The sequence below is a fragment of the Alosa pseudoharengus genome, unplaced genomic scaffold (genome assembly GCF_046254945.1).
Source record: "Alosa pseudoharengus isolate Yale_2024_CS ecotype anadromous, Long Island Sound unplaced genomic scaffold, YU_APseudo_1.1 YU_APseudo_1.1_scf_17, whole genome shotgun sequence".
NCBI lineage: Eukaryota > Metazoa > Chordata > Actinopteri > Clupeiformes > Clupeidae > Alosa > Alosa pseudoharengus.
Window position 1 is genome coordinate 10,775,473 of NW_027468640.1, and position 10,000 is coordinate 10,785,472.

At 41.9% G+C, this 10,000-nt stretch overlaps 1 protein-coding gene across 1 annotated transcript in view; it reads right to left on the reverse strand.

The window, feature by feature from the left end:
• dnah2 (dynein, axonemal, heavy chain 2) overlaps nucleotides 1-10,000 on the reverse strand; it is a 252,822-nt gene that overhangs the window by 2,691 nt on the left and 240,131 nt on the right. The window contains exons 83-84 of the mRNA XM_076289590.1: nucleotides 2,309-2,485; nucleotides 1,780-1,854 (exon numbers count right to left, since the gene is read on the reverse strand). Of these exons, the coding sequence (XP_076145705.1) occupies nucleotides 1,780-1,854; nucleotides 2,309-2,485 (252 nt within the window). The remainder of the gene's footprint in view (nucleotides 1-1,779; nucleotides 1,855-2,308; nucleotides 2,486-10,000) is intronic.

A 10,000-nucleotide genomic window follows, 5' to 3' on the forward strand; every position in this document is an offset into this window, starting at 1 on the left:
ATAATCTATCTAGCTATATACCTGTCTATATACATATCTATTTATCTATAATCTGCGCTATCTACTGCTGAACAATCCCTTAATCGTCTCTTTACTCCTCACTCGTTACTCTCAAGGGTCTCAAGGTGGGCTTTGGTCTGTAGCCTCCCCAAGGTGACGTAATGCAATGCATTGTGGGGGAAAGGAGAATCACTTCAAACACTGTGAAATAGTACCTGCTTTTTTGTATTATATTCCGTTTTGTGATACCCAACAACATCAAATACAATGGATAACAGTTTAAATGTTTATTACCAACAAGCAAATTGTGCAAATTCGTTGGAAAATGAACCCTGCAACACGGCCTTTAAAGCTTTTGCAGCACATTATATGAGCAGTAATTTCAGTAGAGTGTCTTGGAGTGGATCTGAATTAATAAAAAGAAGGGGAGAGAAATGGTGTGAGAGTGAGAAAGAGATAAAGATGGTGAGAGGGGAAGAGACAGAGGTGGGGAGAAGAGAAAGACTGAGTGACAGAGAGAGGGAGAGAAAGAGATACAGAAGAGATGAAAAGGAAGTCGAGAAAGTGAGAGAGGCCTGACACTCCTTTATCAAACCTTTGCCATACAGTACTTTCACATGCTCACACATCTGATTGAGGGAAATTTGGATGTTTTTGAGAGAGAGAGGGAGAGAGAGACAAAGAGAGAGAGAGAGAGAGAGAGAGAGAGAGAGAGAGAGAGAGAGAGAGAGAGAGAGAGAGAGAGAGAGAGAGAGAGAGAGAGACCCTGTGACACATGTCTGGCATATGATGAAAAATACCTGTGATCTCCCCCATTGCTTAAACAACACATTTACTTTGCTCTCATAGACAAAGTTCTCTTCATGTAATAAATAGCCATCCAGGTGTCGCACCAATTTCTATCCTACTCAATACCTCACTGCACACACTGATACTGTGTAAGTCCATAGCACTCTTTAGCGCACAATATATCAAGACAATCCAAAGAGATTTTAAATGATTTTAAACTATTGTGGCATTGTATTTCGTGTATAAGCACCTTTGTTAAGTTCTTTTTTTTTATGTTTTTGTGTGCATTTTATGTGTGTATTCCTTTTACAATATTTGGTGTGTGCTATTACAGCAAAAGAAATGTATTGAAATCATAAAAATCATAACAGAAAACAGATGCCACCCACACTGGACAATGCTTTCCAGTAAGCCTTGGACTGTGTTGGCATACATATAGGTCACAGCACTGACCAACAGGCGGAGCTTAATGCGGACAGAAACAGCTAAAGTTAGCTTCAGGCAGCGCCTGACAGTGTCACCCCGTCTCATGTGCAACAACTGTCGCACTCTTGAGATAACAAACATCCGTTCGCTCACACCAGGCCTGAGAAAGATGGAGCTGAATCCAACTGTCTCTCTCTCTCTCTCTCTCTACTCTATGACACCTAAGTGTGTGAGTGTGGAGGAGCTGTTTCATTTTGGTGTGTAAAATGTACCCTGCAGTGCTGCCACTGCTGATAATGGACTTAGCTACATGATTTCTGCTTTCTGCACACCAGACATCTGACGAACATTATAAAATAGACGTAAGCATAAATACTCATAAATGCTCATATCCCTTTACAGGTGCGGTGAAACACTGATTGGTCAGCATTCATTATTTTTAGATACAATTAAATTAGTCTGAGGGGAAGCATCTAGTGAGCGGACTTCCATTTTTGTCCAGCACCTACTACGTGTGTCTTGATGTGCGTGTCTTTTTGAACTTCCATCCAATCCCAAACTCACCTTGGGTGGGTAGAGGAGGTTGTTGTCATCCACCGTGGACACAATAAACTCCCAGGAGAGTGTGTCAATAGACACCTGTGAGGATAGAAAGAGTGTGTTAATACTTTACAGTAGCTGCTTTCAGACCTACGTGTAAGTTTGCATGTTCTGTGCATATCAAGACGTTGGGCCGCATATCTGAACAACATATCCTGACATTTGGAACTCCAAACTTAGGTGGCTCTTACACTACTCCCCTCCAAGTATTTTCGGCGGACATTATGTAAATGAGCTCATATCTGAACGAACAATAAACATGCGTCTAGGATTCACACCACGTGAGGGCATGTTGATTCAACACGTTTGTTTCAACGCGCACTGGCAAGGGAGAGCACTCGGCTCAATGAACGGCTCCACGACCTCAACTCGCTCATGCAGCAGGTGATCAAGAGGTTGTCAGGCCCATATCCAGTAGCAACCTCCTCATGATCCAGCGTGGAGGCCAGAGTGTGTGGACGTGTGTGTGTGTGTGTGTGTGTTTTATCCTCACGTTTTGCTGCCTGGCTGAGTTCTGGAGCACAGCGGTGAGGAACCCGGTGGGGAAGGTGAAGCTGGACAGCCAGAAGAGGACGGGCGGGTGTGCCGTCTCCGCCCAGCGGGCAAACTGCTCCACGCGCTGGCACAGGTCCCGCGTCCACGACGCCAGAGGCTTCAGAGACGGGTACGTCTACGCAGGGAGAGGGGTGAGAGAGACGGAGAGATACTTTCATGTTTTCTGTATTTCTATACTCTATGTTCTCAGGCAACACTAGTTCTATTTGAGTGGTCATGCCCATAAAGTTTATAGAATTTAATTAAATTGATAAAGAGAGAGATAAAGAGAGAGAGAGAGAGAGAGAAAGAGAGAGAGAGAGAGAGAGATGGATAAATCATTATGGGAGACTGATCTTAACATACTGAATGTGGTGAATGTATTTCATTAGACATGGGAGATGATCTATTTCCAAGGTGAACAGCTCTCTTAAAGGAAAGAGGGAGTGCAAGTCTGCTGTGTTGTGCAGGCACTGACAAATGAGGTGGGCAGAGTCATCCATGTGGATAGACGTTATTCATCTTTTATCACCCGGAGAGAAAAAATACTCTTTTCTGATTGGCTGGCGTGGTGGCTATTAATTCTGAATAACGGGACACCTATGAAGTAGATCTGGTAAAAAAAAAGTTTAATCACCGTTCCATATCAATGCTTATGAATGGTAAATATAACAACCATAGTAGGACGACGGTTGAGCCTGGAAGCAGGCTTCGCAACAATGGAATCAACTGTAAACAAGATAACTGCCAATGCTATCGCTGTTATAGGGCCAAAGAAAGTTGTTGTGAAAAGGGAGTCTCTCCTTTTCCCCAAACTGCCTGACCCTTTCCAGAACATTTAGACTGACTATTTCTCCTACACCCACAAATACTGAAGCACTCTCGCACGCACATTTTCACTCCCTGCAATTGGGTCACGTGTTCCCTGGTTGGAAATGGGGATTGGGAAATGTGTTTGATTGTGCGGGGTGGCTTTCATCCCCATTTTAAATAACTGTATGCAGAGCCATATAAAGGTAGAGTTGCGACAATGGGTGTTCAAAATTCGTTAAGGTGACGTGGTTCATGTAAACTTCAAAAAGTTCCCGGAAGTGATTGACAATGGATTAGAATGCATTAAATAAGCTACTGTTCAATGAGAGACAGAGCCACAATTTTGGGTAATTGACAGACAATAAATGCATTGATATACGATATTTATAACACAGTGTAATTATTGTGTAAACTGTGTAGTTATCCTACCATTACAACAATATTAAATTAAATTCCAGACCGTAGCCTGCTAAATATCGGAAGGTGACCTTTTTTTCTCGCTTTTACGTATGTGTCACTTAATATTAATTTCTGTACAAAACCAAGACGGGAGATTCTTTAGAAAACACAATAGCACCCACCCTATAAGTGTAGCCTAGGCCTATCTAAATGATCGTTATAAAAAAATGACCTAGTACGTGACTCAAGAGCTGTAAACAGTGTTTTTGAGACTGCGTGTTGCCTACAAAAGCGCATGGATATTTTAATTTTGCAACGAGAAACTGTAAGCTAGTCTTAGTCTAACATTAACTGGTTTGAGTTTTCTCCCCAACGTTTTCTGTTCTTCACTGATCTGAGATAATGAGCGAACTACCTTAACCCATTCGCGCTGGATGCTGCATGACGCAACATTGACCCTCCCGCTGGATGCTGCGTAGCGCAACATTGACCCTCCCGCTGGATGCTGCGTAGCGCAGCATGCTTTTTATTTCATGTTTCTAGGTGCTACAGAGGCTTAGATATAAAATTTTGGTAGACGTTGACAATTTTTAGTATGTTTTCAGAAAACCCTCAGGAAATAAGGTTATTTAGTCTAGAATGCCATAGGATTCTATAGGCGTTTTTAGCAGGCATTTTAGGCGTAAATGGGTTAAGTAGCTAGCGTCTCGGGAGAATAAAAAAAAAGTTTAAACGTTTTCTCGAGTGTAATGGTGGGCATGTTAAGTTAACCATAGCATTACCTACACAGTAACCCCATGGTAATGCGATGCGAGTGATCATAATAACATATAAAACGTGATAGTCCTTGATAAATAATATTAACTCATAAACAACAGCATTTTGTGACCGTTTGTCATTCACTGTGCTATGAATACAGCATTAAGATGCTAGGCTAAAGAATTGAGATTCAGAGAACCTGCATGGTTGTGCTCATCCTGTCAGAAAATAGCAATTTGATCAGTGATCATGCATCATATCAGCGCAAGCTTGGTTTGAAACTGGTTTCTGGGGACGGGGCTTACACGATCCTTCACTGGGCTAGTGCCTGCTGTGTTGCAGCTCCCTCAAATCTATATAGGTTCTCATCAGTGTTGTAGTCAAGTCACTATGCCTCGAGTCTGAGTCAATTTTAGCGCAGTTTGGGAGGGGCAGAAACAGAGCAGGGCCCGTCTTAGTAGCTTCTTTCTGACTCCCGTGACGTGAACACTGGCTACCTGCAACTGCATAATTATGTTATCACTTCACTGACACTATGGAGACATATTTCACATCAACAATAGAGATGAAAACTAGCTTTCGGTTAACGGAGATCCAGATCATCTGCCTAATTAATTTCTTTGCGCAACAGGCCACATTCTACGTTCATTTCAGCGAGATAAGTGAAATAAATGTTTTTTTAAGCTGCCATCGCCATAGGCTACTATTTGCTACGATATTCACCTGTTGCTATTTCCTTTTTTTCGTGCAGTGGATTAGGCTATCAAATCGCTCGTTTGAACAGTAACAGTAATCCACTTCATTCGTGGTTTTAAATATAGTTGTTTCTGGCCTACCCACCCATGAGAGGTTCAGTTTGTCAGTTTCACTTGCGCAAACACGTAGGCCTACATTGAAACTCTACATGGACACTCTACTAGGCAATTTAATGTTATGCTTCTATATTGTATGACACCAAAATTAAGAAGTAGGCTATGCTATATCTTGATCAGGAAAACTTTTAGTTTATTTTTCTTTCATCCGATTACTTGGAGGTTGGAATAGCCTGCTGCAAATTAACAGACAGAAGCACGGCAGGGCACGCCCCAAATGAAAATGAATGAATGGAACGCTTCTCGCGTCAGTCAGGAAAAACACTGTCCAAGTCACGGTGATCAGCTATCCAGCAGCAGTGTGTGATGTTTAGCCTAGGCTGAGTGTAATCTTAGGTAATGTCATGTCATGTATGAGAAAACTAATATTGCCTGGCAATACTACATTGAAATAGCGTGTCTCCATGTCTCCAGGCATTTTGGTGTTAAAGTTTGCTTTGCATGTGAACATGATGTGCCTTGCGATGTAGCCTATGACACGAAGCAGTAGCCTAACATTCCCTTGAACTAAAATTAGTAGCCTATTACAAATAATTTAGATATTAAAATCATATAGCAAATTATAGCCTAATGACATATTACAAAAAAAAGTCGAGTCCTTGACGAGTCATCGCGAGTGCGAATGCACGAGTCCGAGTCCAAGTTCGAGTCATTCAGTGCTCAAGTCCAAGTCAAGTCACGAGTCTCTAAATTTAGCTAATGACTCAGACTCGAGTTCGAGTCTCGGACTCGAGTACTACAACACTGGTTCTCATGCATATTAGGCTAGCTTTTGCCAAAAAAACAGTAGGCTACTGCTCCTAACTGAAGAAACTTTTACGTTACTGTAAGGAAATTATTATTATTATCATTGTATAACCATTTGTGTAAGCAGAAATATTGTTGTGCTGAGTTCTAAGAACAGAGAGTTCAAGTTAAATGTTGTTGTGCTGAGTTCTAAGAACAGAGAGTACAAGTTAAGTGTGCACCCAGAGAGACAGGAACTGCACCCTGTCTGTGTGTGTGTGTGGGTGAGATAAGAGTGTGTCACAATGAAGTCGTTATGTCTTGCTTCCTATTTTCTGTGTGCATCTGTACAATAAAAGACACAGCTTTTGGGCTGCAGAGTCAGAGCCTGATGGTGTGAGGAATTCTTCCTTACATTAGCAGGCTCTCCTCTTGGTACCAGAGTTTGTGGGCAAAGCCATACTACGTGTTGTGGTTCTTGTATCTATATGTTGGGGTTAAATTCCCTGACAGTTACCAACAATGTTAACAACAAACTCAGCTTCACTGCTCCAAACAAAGTTGGCTATATGCTTCGCCATATAACGAACCAGCTAGCCTTGTGATAACAACATCTTTACCTTTTGTTTAGTCCACTGAAAGTTATCCACATATCAAACGATTAAATACACAGTTATGGAGGAATTGTTTTGGGGAAGCAGTTGCATATCCCACTTTTGCTGCCTTTAAGCCACTTAAATCCGTAGCCTAGATGAGCATTGCGCATACGTTACAACTTGACGTGATGATGAAGCTAAATGCCCAAGAAACGTCACGTCATAAAAGTTGTAGGCCTACTAAACGCAAAAACTTAATGACAGCTTGTTCGTGGTGGTGTAGTGCTGCCTAATTTAAATGGGATAGGCGGGTTATCTTATATTCAGCTATTACGTGTGGCACATTTATTGGGCTTTTCGCCTCTTTTAATTTATTTGATGAGGAACTGATAAAGACTGAGCAGCAGAAAAGTCATAGTCGATACATAAATCGTTTATTATTATAATTAGGCTATTGATAGCCTACTATTACTTTACTACTATTACTGTTATTATTATTATTATTCGGATGAGGCAAAGGAATGTAAATCTGAGTCTGAAATGTTGGCAACAAACAGTCTATACTGCTGTAACTGCACTGCTGCTATTATTAATTGTTAACTTCCGGGAACTATGAGGCTTCCATTAGCTGCCATTGTTGGAAAAAAATGGAACATTAGCGTCAATGGAGTTGTCGCAACTCTACCTTTATATGGCTCTGACTGTATGTATTGTAGTGTTATTATTTAATTATGAATATTTAGTTAGTAGCGATCTGTGTTAAGTTATGTTTCCAATGTATGTTTAGGTTAATCAATGTATGTATTGTGCACGTCTGTTTGTATGGGAGCTGGGTAACCCCCACCCCTCAATCATAGTGGTATCAACCAATTGGCCCCTAATTGGTTGGCTTTATTTGAAACAAGGCTTTTCTGCCTGAGGGAGAGTCTTGTGGGAGAGTCTGAGGAGTGAGGTTGTAGATGAAGTGCTGAATTCATTGCGCAATTGGAAGTAAGAAACTTGAAGGTTGAATTTTGTTTTGTTTAGTCAAGTCTTTTTGTTTGCACTGTTTTCGCACTGTAAATAAATCCACGTGTGCTTGCTGTGTCTTCAGCCCATCATCACTTCACCTCAGTGAGTCCTAGCCGCTCATCCTGCATGTGGGTACCGACCGCAAGGGGTGTATTTTTCACAGTTGTACAAGAAGTCAGCTTCTTTTTAAACGGAACCGCGTGTTTCCTTTGCGTGCTATAAAGGCATGCCTATTGCCTATAGTGGCAACCAGGTGATAAGCAGGATAACGGCCTTCGTTATACGGAATTCATGGACTTGGGCGGAGGCAACTCCTCCATTGCGCGTCGGGGAGTTCTTTGCCTCTCGCCCTCGTCCATTAATTCCGTATAACAGGACACCTCGGCGGCCGTTATCCCTTACTTCACATTACATTATCTGTGCTTTAGCTGATGCTCCTATCCAAAGTGACAGAGTGGCAGTGAGTTTAGTACAGGGCCAGCCCCCCAGGAGCAACGCAGGGTTAAGTGTCTTGCTCAAGGGCACTCTGGTGGCAGCAACTGGGATCAAACTCACAACCCTCAGGTGCTCCATTTAGAAGTGACCCAGATGCCCCGATAGCACCACCACACCATCCCACTGATAGTGGCGGCCACAGCAACACGTCTCTCACACCGAGTGTAAATCCTCCTCATTACTGAGAGGCTAAAAGCACAGGGCTCGACACAACACAAATGGAGCTATCGCCCAACACAGTGCAGCACAGCGGGCATGTTAGCAGCATTCCACAAACAGAATGCAAAGCCCTCGAGGGCCAAGGACATGGGTGGCATTTGACTACAGGAGCCCATCCGCCTGCCCCATGACAGGCACATTACACCTGACTGGGCTCATCGCTAACACTTGACTTGAATTGCCTGCCTACATAGACTTCACTGATAGTTTGCTTAAATTCAAGTTCAGTCATTGAAATGGTTGAACAATAACTTCACCTTCCTTTACCAAATGAAACCCAACCCAAACCCATTCCCTTAACCCTAAATTATTGTTAACCGAGTGTCAACACATAGTTTATTAATAAACCAAGGGGATTAGATAGTAGAGTCTAGTTTATAGGAGACCATCTAAGTAAAATGTGACCAGTTCATCCATTGGGCTGGTGAGATATTGTGTGGCAGGGCCTCTTGATATGGAAGGAAAACATGCGGTGAAGGGCTATGCAAAGAGCCAGAATTAGTTAGGGAAATAGTTGAAGAGTTCAGATGCAAACGCCACCTCCGTCAAAAAGGAGATAACGATGGTGAGTGAATGCTCTCCACACATAGTATACGTTAATCAAATAATTTTGCTTCAAAACCCGCTAAATACCACTCTCTTCCTCGTCTGAAATATTGATTTGTAGGCAAAAACCTATAAGAGCTTGAATGCTCATTTAACACTTTGAGTGCCAAAAATGCAATATTGCGTTTTTCGTTCCCATGCGTGGAGTGCCAAAAACATAATATTGCGTTTTTAGCTCTTTTTTTTAATTACGAAAATAGACACTCTAACACAACTTACGTATGTGCAATTTTGGGAACTCTATGATGAATAGAATTGAAATAGATGACGATCGAAAACTCATGAAAACGCACGAGCTGGACATTTTATCATAACCCGGCTTTTGATGGTTACCGCTTTGGGTCGAATCAGTGATGCATGCACGTCAGGTCAAAACCAGGCCATTTATTTTCTTGGATTTATCACTAGGTGGCAGTCTCGCCAGGTCTCGTTAGGTCACTTCCTGGAAACTTTACAGGCAACACTTCTCAGGTGCTGAAGGGGAAAATGAAAAAGTTGAACGCTATATCTCCATTTCTAGAAAAAAACAGGGATTTTGATTAAAACTAGCCACTGTTTAGCTTGGCATTTTTCAGGAACAGAGGCATGTAGGAATAAACGGTTTGTACCCACAGAGCTTAAAGTCTCACCTTTCAAACGAGCCATAGTATGTGTCCATTGCTATAACATAGAATACGCTGTGGCTCTACAAAACGTCACTACGTCAATAATGATCTAGATTGCTGGCACTCTGGGCCAAAGCTTCCGAAAACAGCGCAGCATTCAAAGTGTTAAAAGAAAAGGGGGCAGATGGATTTAGAGGGTTTTGCATCTGAACTCTTCAGTTACACATATCATGAGTGCCATCTTCACAGCACTGACTAGAAGGTGTGTGCACTGTGTGCACCTCTTCAAACAGCATTAATGCAATGCAAAAATGGACTAAAATTCTGCATGGAATATTTAAAAAAAAAAATAATTTACCCCCATTTTCAAAAGGCGATATCAATAATACTGCTTTCAAAAAGGCTGCATTTTCTGAACTTCCAACCTCCTCTTTGTAGCACTTTAAAAAAAAAAAAAAAAAGACAGAGTTGCCTTTGCCGCCACAGGCTGGTTTGGCATGTAAGTGCAAAGCACAGAAAACAATTATGAGCTTTCAGTGATTTTTGATGT